This window comes from Phocoena sinus, chromosome 7 (assembly GCF_008692025.1).
Source record: "Phocoena sinus isolate mPhoSin1 chromosome 7, mPhoSin1.pri, whole genome shotgun sequence".
NCBI classification, from domain to species: Eukaryota; Metazoa; Chordata; class Mammalia; order Artiodactyla; family Phocoenidae; genus Phocoena; species Phocoena sinus.
Genome location: NC_045769.1, coordinates 96091851 through 96106994, shown reverse-complemented (window position 1 = coordinate 96106994; position 15144 = coordinate 96091851). Strand labels below are relative to the sequence as shown.

At 55.0% G+C, this 15144-nt stretch overlaps 1 protein-coding gene across 1 annotated transcript in view; it reads right to left on the bottom strand.

Moving 5' to 3' along the window:
• Positions 1-450: 450 nt before the first annotated feature.
• Positions 451-15144, bottom strand: part of TMEM163 (transmembrane protein 163) — a 265454-nt gene continuing 250760 nt past the window's right edge. The window contains 4 exon segments of the mRNA XM_032638678.1: positions 451-1198; positions 2605-2714; positions 2716-2747; positions 10599-10710. Of these exon segments, the coding sequence (XP_032494569.1) occupies positions 1138-1198; positions 2605-2714; positions 2716-2747; positions 10599-10710 (315 nt within the window). The 3' untranslated portion in view covers positions 451-1137.

Below are 15144 nucleotides of genomic sequence, written 5' to 3'. Positions count from 1 at the left end.
CCTTCCGGGGCCTAAGGTAGCTGGGGGGGGGGCACGGCCTCCCGGACTGGTGGGGGGGGGGGGGGGGGTGGTCAGCTCCAGGCGCCACCACATGGATGTATGTGGCTACTCTCTCTTCCCCTCCCTGAGCGGGGGGGGGGGGGGGTGAGACTGACCCCCCCCCCCCCCCCCCCGACACCCCGTGCTTCACCCACAGCAGTGACGACCTTCACCATCACGTCCCCATACCGTACAAAACAGGTCGAGTCTTATTGGTCACCGTCGCCCCGGACAAGCAGCAGTGCTAGAGGTACAGAATGTTGCGTGTGGGGAGACCGTTTTTGTGTGTGTGTGTCTTGAACAGAATCTATGCCTAACGCTGCATAAACCGAGAACAGCTTGTTCCTTACTACGTGAACAGACTGAAATGTACCATCACCACGTCACACGGCATATAGATGCATATATGGATAGATTATATAATTATTTATTACAAATAAAACTAGTTTCACACCTCTCCAAAAGGGATCCTGTGTTTACACGTACGTTCGGGGTCTGAATGTACAAAGGAAGGGTCAGGGGCTGAGTTCGACCATGCAAAAGCTCACACATCTATCACGAAGCACTTTAAAAATAGAATGGTCTCCTCCTTCAGAACAAATCTGGTGTTTAGATTGAGGATTAGTAAAACAGTATGAAATGAATGAAATACATGGACAGAAATTAGGAAGTGACAAAGGGGTGAGGGACCAACGGGTACGGTCTTCTCTTAAAATCTGCCAGGAGACTCCGGGCCCACGTGGAGGACCGAGGAGGTGAGTCCGGGGAGCTGCTCTCCATTTGAGGCTGGGAGCATCCCAGAGGCATTCCACCAAGCAGACGTCGTATCCTCCCCACACGAACCTTCTTACTGCAGAAGATGGAAAAGGTCAGTCCTCCCGCCGGAGACGGGGTCCTGCTCCGTGCTCATGGTCCTGCGGTGTTTGGCGGGGGCAGTGGCGGGAAGCAGTGCGGTCCGGCCTGCTGGGGAGACCTGGTTCCCGTGAGCACAAGGAAAGTGACCGTTCAGTTAAACATCACTACCGTCTGCCTGCATGGAAACCTCTGGTGGTCCTGACAGTCCTCACGCGGATGCAGGGCAGCCGGCCCCGGCCTCCTTCACTCAAACATCTCGTAGTGGCGCGTCTGCCTCACCCTGGGCACCATGTCGATGAGAAGCCTGCGAAGAGAAAGGCCGGTCACCCCAACACAGACCCTCCGCAGCCTGGGCTTGAGCACTTGGGAAACAGATCGGGGCTTTGTTTTTTTTTATAAATATAATTCACATACTATACAATTCCTACAATTCAGCGGTTTTTTGGTACAGGCAACCATCACACCCATCTAATTCCAGAATATTTTCATCGCCCCGCCCCCCGAGAGGAACGCCATGCCCTCTAGCGGTCACTCCCCACCCCATCTCCCCCTGACAACCACAAACGTACTCTCAATCTCCATGGATTTGCCTGTTGGGGATAGTTCCTATAAGTGGAATCATTCGAGATGTAGCCTCTGGCAACTGGTTCCTTTCATTGGGCGTGTTTTCGAGGTTCATCCATCTATCAGTAGCATGAATCGGTATTTCATTCTTTTTATGGCTGTATAACTACTCCACTGCATAGCTCTGCCACATTTTATTTATCCATATCAGTTAATGGGCGTTTGGGTTCTTTAAAACCCGCACACGTTGGGCATACGAGTTGTGTCTCTACGTTTTTGCCCACTGTGAATAACGAATGCCACTATAAATGTTCATGCATAGGTGTTTGCGTGGATGTGTTTTCGTTTCGCCGGAGTATACACCAAAGGGTGGGACTGCTGGGTCAAACGGCGGCTCCGCGTTTAACATTTTGAGGAACTGCTAAACTATCCCCAAAGCGGCTGAACAATTTACATGCCCACGGGCAAGATACGGAGGTTCCGATTTCTCCACATTCTCACCAACTCTTACCGTGTCTTTTATCATAGCCATCGTAGTGGGAGAGAGGAGGCATGTTAACATTTAAAAGCTCAGCACCTCTGAGAAACCGTTCTCTTTTCAAAGGCCGACTCCAGCCTAGATGCTGGATGCAGAGCCAGCGTTGCCTGCTGGGCACTTCTTCAGTGACTGACAGGCCTCAGCCTGGGCTAGAACCAACTCTACACGTAGCCCTCCTGCACCAGAGTCCCTTTTGTAAAAAGTTCTCTAAGTGTGAGGAGGTCCCGGCATCTGTAGCAGGTGGCAGAGGGGACTTTAAGGGTGAGGACAGCCCCACAAACGCCTCCCTGGTGCATCATCACGACCCTCACGACGGAAAGGGGCACAAATCTTCAGGCACGAAGGGTTAAAAAGGGAGGCCCGTTCAGTGAACTATAAAAGACAGCACACAAAAGCGGACCCTTTGTGACTGAAAGCCTAGGCCCCTGGTGCAAGTCCTTGCCTCACTCCTGTCCCAGCCCCCAGAGTATGTGACGGCTGCAGGGGGCTTTTCCAGTCTCCTGACCTCCCCCGGGAGCGGGAGGGTCACAGGTACAAGACATGATCGTCAGGGCTGGGGAATAAAGCACCCGTGGCCGCCCGGAGAGCGACGAGGAAACAGCACTTACTTGACCCCGTAGGCGAATATGGTGAGGCCGATCAGCACCCCGATGCTGCCGTCCAGGTACCAGACCGCCGAGTTGTGCTTGAACACCTCGGCGCTCAGCAGAATGGAGAAGGCCCATCACGGCCCCCACGAGGGAGTTAAACCCTGGAAGAGGAGCAGAGAGGGGCTGAGGGCAGTGCCCAGTGAACTTGCTTAGCCACCAGGAAAACTACCAAAATGCCAGGCATGCCTCTGCATCCCGGAACGCGTAGTGGAAGGGAGGTTCCAGAAGCACTTCTCGGGTGAGGGCCACCACCTCAGACACCCACCATGGTTTGACAAATCTCTGCTCACACGTCACCAGAGACCTCCCTAGAGGGAGCTGTCACCTCAGCGTCCATCCCCTGCCAGCCACCAGGCCCAAGTGACAGCCTGTGTACGGCTCCTGTCGTCTTCCTCCCATGCCCCAGGGACACAGGTCTCCAGAGGGGCAGGGGCACCAGGCCTGCCAAACACACAGGGGACACTCAATACTCAGTGACTCACACCTGTCCAGTGTCTGCTGGGCAAGTACAGAGCTGGGGTTGTCTCAACTCTGAAGTCAGATTATCACCCTCGTTTTACCAATGAGAAGACTAAGTTGAGCAGTGAGGGTTAGTAAACTGACCAGCGTTCTACAGATGGAGAGGGGGCAGGGCTGGGACTCTACCTGAACCCGTGTGCTTTCTCTGCCGTGTCTCCTAAGTCACCCAAGGATTTTTCACTCTCCGGGAAAGAAATGCATAGACTAGCATTAGCTACCTGGTCGCAGAAAGGGCAATCCAACCAGAACTGGAGCTAACAGACGTTGATCACCGTCTCCTTTCACACACGTCACCTCAGTGGGTCCCCACGACTGAGGCATCGCACTTCCAGTCTGCCTGTGGATTTTCCAAGGCCACATGGGAAGGGGATGGTTTAGAGGGGCACCTGGGGTCTCGCCGTGCTGTGAGCCACAAGGCTCCTCGCCTGCCCCAGCATAACTGGGGCCTGAGAGCAGCTGCAGGTCCACGCTGCCCGGTGGTCCCCTGGCAGCTGCCCACGCAGGCCAGTAACCTCTCCGACAGCAGGCCTGCTCCGTTCCCTGGCAACTCCACCTGGGTAAAGGCGCCATGCTTCTGGTGAATAAACTTAAATGCATTCACTGGGCTGCACCACTGCGGGGGTGTGGGGTGTTCTCAATGAAGAGCAGAGGGACAGGAAGAAGAGTGTAGGGTAGAGGTGACTTAGGCCAAGCCCTTTCTCAGGATCCACGGGGTGCACCTCGACAGGCGGCCCCCTCAACAATGGGACCGAGATGAAGCTGGGCCTGTAAGGACATCTCATTGCCTGTTGCATCACACCCTCAAATCTCCATCATCTCCCCACTCCAGGTCTCAGCTGAGGACTCGGCCTTGTACTTCTTCGAGCACACAGGTTCAGACACCAACACCTCATCTTCGCAACACCAAGTCCACCGCCCGCCTATGCCTGCTGCCCTCACATACTCAGCTGCTTCTCCAGTTACTGCCATTCCTATGTAAGACTGGCACCTTCATCCCTGTCCACTGAAGGGCTTTGCTCTTGAATTTCTTCTCCCTCTCCTGGGTCACTCCCCCCGGGATAAGTCTTAGCATCATCACCCACCTCTACCCCCTTCCTGGACCCACCACGATCCCCATTCACTACCGCCCTTCGCAAAACTCCCTGGAGAGCTGGCTACCCCATCACACCTCCCATTCTCTCTTCACCCCGTCCCACTCAGCTCCCTCCCTCCCCCCAGCGCTGCCCTGGTCCTGGATGGCTCCGGCTGCCACAGGCCATGCTTAACGCCTCATCCTCACTGGACGCCCTCCTAATAAGAACACGTCTCTTCAGCCTCAAGTTGACGCCGTGCTCTGCTGCTTTCCCGCTCTGCACCCTCGCTGGTCCTTCTCAGTCCCGTTTGCTAGACCCTCCTCCTGGAGCCCATCTGCATGCCTGCCTTCGTCTCCTGAACACTTCCTCCGCCTATATTCTCCGGCCAGGTTCTCACCTCCATCCCAGAAGCCCGCGTCTCCCTAGCTCTCCTTCGTCCTGACCTTTTCCCCTCAGCTGCAGACATATTAGCATCTCAAACTGAACACGCTCAGGGCGAAAACCTGCTGCTTCCCAACGACTCACCCTCCGGCCACCCTCTCTGCAAACAGCGCCCCCGTTCACCTAGCTGCCGAAGCCAAACATCTAGGAGCCCAGCCTGGACTTTTCTCACATCCTGAAACTCGTCCACCCGGCAAGTCATTCTTGCCACCTGTCACCCCCCCAAACCCGCCCCCCGTCTACCCCCTTCCCGCTGCCCCTCCTGCCCGCATCCCCCATCCTCTCCATGATTCCCCTCGCGGCAGCCAGACCTCTGTAGCGAACAGCAGCCCGGTTCTAAAAACCATCCAGACTCTTCACGACCGGCGAGTCCTGCGGTGACCAGCCCCTCCCTCCTCGGCCGCACCAGGCCCGCTGGTCCGCTCCTCGGCCCCCGCTCCGGCCACGCCGCAGCCTGCAGCGGCCAGCCCCAGCCTCCCCCCTCGTCCTGGTGCCTCCTCCACCTGGACTCAGAGCCCCTAAGGCCGCCCCTCCCTCCCCCAGCCACACCCTCCTACCCGCGCGCCCTTGCTGCTGCTTCGCGGTTCTCTGTAACAAGACATTTTTACCATTTTTCTTTTTGCAGACATCCCAGTTTCCCACCAGAAATGTCCGCGTAAGGACAGGAGTTTTGTGTCTGTCCTTGCCCTGCTCCAAGTCCCAGCACAGGGGCTGGCACTTCTCGGGAACTCGACTGATTGCTGCATTAAATACTGAGTTAACGGACGGAGGGAGGGAGGGGGGAGGGGAAGGCATGGACATGGCCTTAGCCGTGGACTCCCACCGGCCGGGCTGGGCCGTCCCGAGGGAGAGAGGAAGCCACCGCTGCCCAGGCTCTGGGGGCCTCCCTGCCGAGGCGGGCCTGCGGCTACAGCTCTGGGGAGACAGCCCCCCGAGAGGCGGAGGATTTACCCCTGAACTTCAGGGTGTGGTCTGGGGCCCCCTGGAGAGCCAACCTTCCCCACTTGCTTCCCAAGGCTTTCCGCAAGCTTCACACCCGGCGGAGCCTTCCAACCCAGTTTCACCTCAATACGACACGGGTTAGCAAAGGCAAACCCCTCCACCTTCCTGCCACCGGGGACCATATCCTCCAGACACCAGTCCAGGGAACTGGGTGGAGAGAGGGGCCGGGACTTGCTGGGAGCCTGCGGCGGGTGAGGGCTATTCCAGGCGGGGCCTCCACCTGCCCTGCCGCGTCTACCTGGGGATCCCGACCCACCGTCCGCGGGGAGCAGTTGTACCCCTCCCCCAAGGCCTGCACTGGGGACAGCAGACCTGACAAAGAGCTTTCTCTGGGTGCCCTGTGGGAAGCGGGAGGGCAGGGCTGGCATCAGCTTCACCTGAGATGTGTCCCACCAGTGCCAAGTCCCAAGGCCAAATCTCTAAGCCTTCCACCTTCGACCGACAGGAGACAGGCACCCTTCCCCGTGCTACGTCCTGGCCTCCCCTTCTCAGGGCCGCCCGGGGACAAGGCTGCAACCCAGGCCCCTGTGGTGTTAGTTTCCGTGGCTCCTCCAGGCTCGCTCACCTCTAGACGATGGGGAAAAGCAGCCAGCGTGCTCCCCTTCTCTGTTGGCCGTGGGGCTCGTGTAGCTGACTCCACTCCGCCCTTGTCACCGCAGTCTCTCCCAGCTCCTCGCATGCAGAGCGCTTTGGAGCTCCCCACTCTCTGTCCTGCCCATGGTTTGGGCCTCTGCATATCACACCCTCAATTCTGCTTCCATCTCTCCCCAAGGAGGGGGACGGCGGGCCCACTCTGAGACGGGGGAGGCCGTATTTCTCTCCTGTCTCCTGATAGCAGGATCGTCAAGATACCCCCCTCTCCCATTAGTAGAGGCTGGCATTTACCCTCTTGCGTCAGGCTGTCCCTCGAATCTCCCTGTCCTTTTCAACAAGTGGAATCAGACCAGTCCTCTTAAAAGAAGTCTCTGTAGCCCACGCCTTTTCTCAGAAGGCCACCAAAAGCGTCCTCAGAGACCACTACCTGTAGCCAAGGGGCTACCTGGGCTGGAGTTTACCTCTCAGGCCTCAATTTGGGGGAATTCTGTTTTGGGGGGTGGCTACAGGAAAAAGGCAGAGACGAGCTGGAGATGGCTGCTGCCCCAGGGCAGACTGGAATCCTTCATTCTTCTTTCTCCGTCTTTGCCGTGGGTACCCGTGGGCCCCCGCGGCCCCCAGAGAAGCCCGGAGGAGCTCAGAAAGGCTGCAGAGGGTGGGAGGTTCCCCCAGACAGCCACTAGACGTCCACTCACTCCACCAAGTCACCGGGCTCTGCCAGCCCAGGACCCACCAGCCTCTCCTTTCCACAGTGGGGGGACCCACCCACCCCATGCAGACTCCGGATGGTTCACAGCTGGTGGAAACTTTCACCCTGTTCACCCACACCTTCCAGGAGTCTCTGACCTGCTCCGCTCTGCCCACCTGTGGTTGTGACGGAGCCTGACTCATTTCAGCTGCACCTCTTATGAGCCTGTGCGGGGACACTGGAAACGGCACACCCGGACTGGGGGACGACTCCGTACCCACCCCGCGGCCTCCTTCAGAATTTTAGAGGCTTCCTAGCGGCAGCTACTCCCCAGGAAGGACACTGAGCCCACAGGCCACCCACCTTCCTAACGAGGCACACAAGGCCCCATCGGTCACTCACCTCTGGGCCGCTGTCCGCACCCCACCCAGGCCCACATGCTTGCTCGATCTGCCTGTTAAAGCCAGGGCTCTTGCCAAAAATAAACGCCGTCATCATCTTAGAAAACAAAACAATGTCTCAGGCGATCTTGATTAGAGGCTCTTCTGGTGTTGATGACTAGACAAGAATCTGTGTAATGAAGCCCCTATTAATTGTATGCAGGAAATTCTGATTCAAAGTCGTTCATGTACTTGAAATCCACCAGACTCTTGATACTTTAGAACAGCCAACCCAGGCCCCTCAACTCGGGTTTCCGGCTGTCCTGCGGGCAGCGCTGGAGCCCGGCTGCTGGCCCCTCGTTCAGAACTCGCCCCAGGTACCTTTCCACAATCTTCCTCTGTCTGATTTGCAGTATTAACTAGCCTGGCCCCCTGCCCTGGGCCAGACCAACAGTAACGGCAGGCATGGCTCCCGAAGCCCAGGCGGCCCCCGACCTCCCCACGTGAGGGAAGAACAGAGAGCAGATACTTACAGGTGGTTCCCTACTTCTGCTCATCAATGAATGAGGAAAATCGGGATCCCAGACGAGGCAATTCGCAGGAGGCTGTAATTACTGCCGCCTATTTAGCTGACACTCCCACCAAGCGGGGGACTGCAGAGTGCGACAACCATGCCCCCTGATGGCGGGGAGGGGGCCCTCACGGGTGACAGCCAATGGGACCGGGGTGCTGCCTCAGCTCTTTGCAATAGGGCCCTCTCTGTCTTGCTCTGCCGGTCTGTCTCTCCTCAACCTCCACAGCCAATTCATCCCCAAGCCCTGCCCATGTTATAAATATCGCCGACCCTTCCTCCATTCCCCCATATCTCCCCCTCCCCGACCCAGGCCACCACCCCCAGAGCTCCCCTCCCTGAGGCCTCTCCGCTCCGTTCTCTACCTTGATGGCCACAAGTCTCTTTTAAAAACATCCATCATGTCACCTCGTCTGTTTAAACATTTAGCAAAACATCCAAAATCCCACCCTTGACCTAACGTGCTGAATGGTCCGCCCTCGCCCACGCGTCGGGGCCCCTCATATCCTCCCTTCCTAACTCTTCCCCCCGGAGATGCCCCAGGCTCCCTTTTCCGCCTGTCGGTGGAACAATTTTCACTTAAACCACCCACTTCTCTTTGTAATGACCCCTCTCCCTGGGTCAAGAGTAGGACGGAAGTACTGCTTATGCAGGTGGATGGTTTTGTATTTGAAAATGATGACATCAGGAGTTATTTCATTAGAAAACACATACTTCTCATCAGGGGCTTCTCTTACACCACACAAAATGGCGGGACGTTAGAACGAGTGAAGCCTATAAGGCGTTAGGTGAAGTCACCGGTCGAGGGAGGGGCACCCACTGTTCTGAGAAGAAGGGGCTCAAGCCCCGTGGTCATGGGTAGAGAGGGGACAGGGCCCCCTGCCTGGCGGCCTGGGAGGAAGGCGTGACTGCTGGGTCCACATTCAGGCTCCCGGCCCAGTGTCTCGGCTGCAGTCATCTGAATACAGAAAGTGCTGATATCTGTAAGTCAGAGGGGCTCTCTGACTTATGGGATCAACTCAGGGCAGAGAGAGGAGCGTCTGCTGGGTACTCACCACCCGGAGCCCCGAAAACTGTGCTGACTGGTACAGCTTCCCCCAGGCCGGCCTTCCCGTCCCTCGTGTGCAAGGGTAAAGAGGCTTCGAAAGGAAGGAACAGTACACGTCGCTGGAGATTCAAGGTCCAGCCAGACCTCTGCTCTGTTCAGGCCTAAAGGGTGCAGGCAGAGCTGCGCCCCTCAGAGCAACAGAAAAGAACCTGGAAGGTGGCCTGGAGAACCCACACCCAAACTCCTGGTTACTGCTCTCAGCACAAGGCCGCCTGTGCTCTCATTCCTAAAAAAAGGAGGATTCCACAGCCAAAGGAGGCGTTTTCTTTTCCAGCTTAAAAAACACCAGACCACAAAAATGACACGGAGCGAACACTTCTCCCCCAGTCCTGGAAGCATCACTTTGACCTCCTGCCTGCCCCACCGTGCAGAAGTCCAGCTCCACACACGGCAGTGCATCGGCACAGGATCAGGAGTCCAAGTCCACACCGTGTCACCATGCTCGTCACTTGGGAGGGAAGGGCCTCTGACCGCCGCCCGCCCCGTCCTCAACGGATAACAGCTGCCCACACGTGACTGCGCCCACGTATTGCACATAGGAGAGAACCCCGAGGATCTGAGGAGGAGGGAGCGGTGCTCTCCTTCAAAAAGGAACCATGGGAATTCCCTGGCGGTCCCGTGCTTAGGATGCAGCACTTCCACTGCTGGGGCCCGGGTTCAATCCCTAGTTTGGGAAGTAAGATTTCACAGGCTGTGCAGTGCAGCGGGGGGTTGGGGGGGAAGAAAAAGAAGAAAGAAAACGGAAGGGAGGGAGGGAGGGAGGGAGGGAAAGAAAAACCTAACGATCTCTGCTCTACTTTGTGCAAGCATATCCACCAGCCCACCAGCTTTTACCCTTGGACCTCCCACCCCAGGGCACAGGGGCTCGGGTCGCTACTCCCACAACCCCCAGAAACTTCACACGCTCCAGGATAAAGAAAAAGAAGACAGGCAGGCAGTAGTGTCCATCATGTTTCTAGTTTACATGCCAGCACTAGTTTGCAAAAAACGGAAACGTGCTTTTTCTACTTTCACACATCCTTCTCTGTCAGCCCAGAGGCCACGCGGGAAGCTCCTCCTGGCCCACAGGACGCAGAGGGACATCTCCTCCTGGTTTGGGTCTTGAGCAGAGAACACATGGCTCATTTCCCTGGCGAAGCCCTGGTCACTGCAACTTGAACTCCCAGGTAAGCGTTTCACTAGCTGGAGGGGGAAATGGGCGTGGAGCGTTCACCAAGGAAACCTGCACAGAACCCAGGGAAGACATTTACTTTTTATTTGGAGCAATGCACATCAAATGCAAGGCTCTGGGAAGCCCTTTGGGCTCCATGATTAAGAGCCTGGGGAGCCCTGAGCCACCCTGGTAGGAGGTGCCGGTGGAGGTGATTCAGGAAGAGTGTATTCAATTCCTAGGGCACAAGACATCTGCCCTGACAGGAAACCCTGAGAATCACTAAACGGCCTGGATGGAGGGGAGGGCAGTGAGGAACAGATTCCGAATTGTTGAGCTCTTCTGCGAGACGAGCAGCGAAACGTGACCCAAACAGCACCTCCCCTCACTGTGAGCTCAGCCCCTAGACACACTGGCCTTACTCACCATCGGTTATGAGGGCTCTGCTGGTCAGAACCTTCCCCAGCATAAACTTCAGCACAGCCAGGATGCTGCAAAGGATCCCACTTAAAATGGAGACGCTGAACAGGAAATCATCCTAGAAGAGAAAGTTCCAGATTTCAACAGTTCAGCTCAGGTGAGAGCAGATTGCCAGCCACTGGCCTTTGTTCCCAGAACAAGTCATCAGGGGAGTACGCTGCCACCAGGTGGGGTATATTGCTTGTTTTTATACCTCAGTTACCTGTGTCACTGGGAATCGAAAAAGATGATCGAAAACGAATAATCCAGACTTATATTTCCTTAGAAACCGATTACATACTTCCTTTCCTGTAGGAGATTCCCCTTCCCGCTATTCTGCCAAAATGGTTGGCAATCACTGATCAACGGAGTCGGTCAAACGCTAAAAACAGTGACTTCTATGTAGAGTTTTCCATGGAGAAGTCAAAAAGCAGCTGACTGCGAAGCCCGGAACGTGTAAGTACACCACTGGCCTAAGAACAGAGCCACCTGAACTTGCCATGGGGTCCATCATGGCTGGAGCTACTTATAACCATATTTTTTCCTTAACCTCGCACAAGCAACTGGAAGTTCATATATAGCCTTCAAGGTGGGAAAAGGTATCTAAAAATAAAGTCTGCTATTGATGTTATCTTAGCACTTCCTCTAAGTTGTTAGCTTACCTTTGCAAGCAAATGCATGAGTCATATGAGTCTCATATGCAAAAGCGAGTAGCCTTATCCCATAGGGCCTCTCAGCTTCGGGTTCCCAGGCATCACTCCCATGAAACACAGCCTCCAGAGTCCCCAATATTACAATGCCACTGCCAGCAAAAATCTCATGAAGCATCACATATACTCAAAGAAATAGGATTCCTTACGCTGTTTATTGATCGAATAACAGAACGCTGGTAAGAGGGAAGACAGCCTGTTCCCCCGGGTTCAACACTCAGCAAGGTGATCTGAAAAATCACCTTGCTGGAAACAGGGTATCCTGCACAACATCAAAGCATCTACCCCAAGGGAACTAAGATCCCACATGCCACACGGTGCAGCAAAAAAACAGAAACAAAAAGCACCTCCTGCACAGCACTGATCAACGGTGGTTGGTTTTAACAGATGTCCGCAAATCCTGTGCTACTCCCTCCCCAGAAAGGCGCAGCTTAATTCCCTCCTCCACCGAGCGTGACTGGACTCATGCCTCGTAGCTAACAAACAGAATACAGAGAAGAGGAAAGTAGTGACTTTACAGGCGGGAAACCCAGTAAGTGATCAAGATGAGCATGACCGTGCGTAAGTGATGCTGCTATCGTGTGCCTGCAGACGGCATGGGACGGGAAGAAGAAGGCGGCCTCTGCGTGTTCCACCCCGAACCCATAACCTCAGTTGACTCCTGCAAAACCATCACACAAACCCATGCTGAGGACAGCCTACAGAACACCTGAGCACTACTTCTCATCCGTGTCAAGGTCATGGAATTTCAAGGTCGTGAAAGGAACCACCGAGAAATTGTCACAGATTGGAGGCTAAGGAGGTGTGAGGACGAAATGCCACAGAAACATGGGAAAGCCGGAGACATCAGCGCAGGGGCTGGAGTTGTGTTAATACTGTTGTCATTCCCTAGTTTAGGTAATGGTACCCTGGTTATCTGCGTGAGACGTTAACCTTAGGGGAGGCTGGAGGAAGGGACTATGGGGCCCCTCTGTAGTGTCTTTGTAACGGGTGTATAAACCTGAAATTATTTCAAATTTTGAAGTTTTCAGAAACAATCACCTCGCTGAAGTTTCACTTCCTCAAATGACCAGTAAGGACTGCGCCAGACCTGGCCTCTGGACGGATCCCCAGTCCCTGGCGGTGCATGAAGTTAATGCACCAGGGGCCACGGGGGCGGGCGGTGGGGAAGGACCCCCAAATCCAAGCTCTCTTCCTGCAGAAACTCAGTCTAATTATGGGAGAGGGTGCCCATACGAAGAAAAGGCAAACATGATTAAGGAATCAAGTACCGACACAGACCCAGATGCAGATAAGATTCAAAAAGCCTGAGTTGGTGGCACTTCCCTGGTAGCACAGTGGCTAAGATTCCACGCTCCCAATGCAGGGGGCCTGGGTTCCATCCCTGGTCAGGGAACTAGATCCCACATGCATGCCGCAACTTAGGAGTCTGCCTGCAACAACTAAGAACTGGTGCAACCAAATTAACTAACGAATGTTTTTAAAAATAAAAAGCCTAAGTTGGGAGACTGAGGCAGTCCATTAAATACTGTGAGGCCCCAGATTGAGAAGGTGAATTCTCACTTTGCTCACCCCATGCCTAAAGCCCCTCTGGCTTCACCCGATCTGTTGGCAAAGCCCTCATCCCTACATGTTCAGAGACAGAGAAAGGCTGTGTTCACCCCCATCCAGGTCCCAGGGAGCTGGGGGTTGAGGTTCCGCTCCCAGCCCCAGATGCACCCTGAGAAGAGCCAGCATGGCCTTGCTGGTCCTCCCCTGGGTCTGCTAACCCGGGGAGCAAACTGCTGAACGGGGGCTTGGCTGACAAAGGGCAGTGATCCGCCAGCAGATCTTTGCTCAAATCTAGACTACATTGCTTACTGGGGAAACAAACCCAAGCTCTCAAATCTCAATTCTCTCTTCCGTCAAGAGCAGTGTGATACCCATAGCCTCCAGCAGGCAGCTTGATGTGCAATAAGATGTAGCAACTGTTATTAAAGGCCCCAAACGCATCACCCACACACTCACTTATTCCACCAAACAGCCACGCTAGGTGCTAATGGTGAGCCCCAAAGTACGGTGAGCACCGCTATAAAAGAAACCATAGGGGATTTACTACCTAGAAAGAAGCACACGTGGTGCAATGTAAAAAAACGTAGGAGAAACTATGATTGAGGTCCACAGCGGCTTATCAAGGGCGAAGGGGTGTTTGGAACCCATCCTTCACCTTAGAGAAGCCTCCCACAGACTGGAATCCCGGAGGAACGGGAGATGGGGTTTCTGATGTAATCAAGTATAACAGAAGCATTGTATGATAGGTAAAGGCACCGGAGCAGAAGCCTCACTTAGTAACTGTGTGACTCTGGGCAAGTCACAGAACCACCCCCCCACTCCGTTCACGGATCTGTAAAATGCAAAAAAAGAAGAGACCTGCCACCCCTGGTAGCTGTGTGGTGTATCCACAGGGATCAGCAGGAACTGTGTTTCCTGGAATTCCCTTGCTAGGTGTTTCCAAGTCACACTCGGCCACCAGAGACACCTGTGTGAGATTCAGAAGGTGGAGGTGAAGTGGCGGCCCCTCGTCCCTGAAGGCAGGTACAGGGCACCAGGTGCTGTGGTGCACGTGTTGTTGATCCACTGGGTCAGCCTGGGGGTGGGGTAGAAGCCAGGTCCTCAGCTTTGCCAGCTCCCACTGGATCCCCTCCTCCAGCTTCTCTGAGTCCTGAGCCAGCCATGTGTGCAGCTTCACGACACAGGCTTCCTCCGCAGGTCACCCGTGTCACCGAGGCTGAGACCGTGAGGGTCAGATGTGGATTCAGGCCACTTTCAGGGTCCCAAGTTTTCCTGCAGTGCTTCCCTCCCGCCAGGCAGCCCTGCTGAGTTCCGGCCCAGATTCCGGAGCAGCAGCTCCCGTCATCCTGCACGGCCCCACCCCTGCAACAAAGCCCTGTCCTGACCACTTAGAGAGGTTCCGCTACGCTGCTTGAGCCTCACATACTCCTCCATAAGGATGTTCCAAAGTGCTCCAACGGTGCCTGGCACAGAGTAAATGATATATTCAAATACGCAGAAGCCAACATGCAAAACTCAGGTTTTTCCTATCTGTGGATTATTCCCAGCAACCAGTCTGCTCCCAGCATCAGCTCTGAAGGGACATTTGCCTTCCCCAAGTCTGGAAAAACAGAGACTGTGGCCGCCTTGAAGCCTCATCCAGGCTTTGCTCACCATTGCCGTGCTGATCTGCTTCCGAAAAAATAAACCCTGAAGAAGGACCCACGGAGGACCAGCCAATGCCCTTGCCCAAAAACAGCTTTCAACATCCTAGAACTCTGCTGTGATTTTCCCACCCAGAGCCCACCTGGCTCCCCTCTCTCCACACAGCCACCACATCTACTGCTAGCATGAGCATAAGGTCACAGAGAAGTAGTCATCAGCCTGCTGAAGACGTCAGTCCTTGCTATGGACTGTTTGTGTTCTACCCAAACGCATTATGTGGAGTTCCTAACCCTCACTGTGATGGTATTTGGAGATGGAGATGAGGGAGGGGGCCCTCATGGTGGTATCTGTGCCCTTCTAATGAGAGGAACAGATTTCTCTCTCTCTCTCTCTCTCTCTCTCTCTCTCCACCTACACACATTGATGAAAGGTCAGGTGAGGTCACGGTGAGAAAGCAGCTGTCTGACCCAAGGACAGATCCCTCACCGGACACTGACTCTGCTGGCACCTTGATCTTGGAGTTGCGGTCTCCAGAAACATGACAAATAAAAGCCACCCAGTCTATGGTATTTTGTTATCACATCCTGAACTAAGACAGTCCTCAGTGT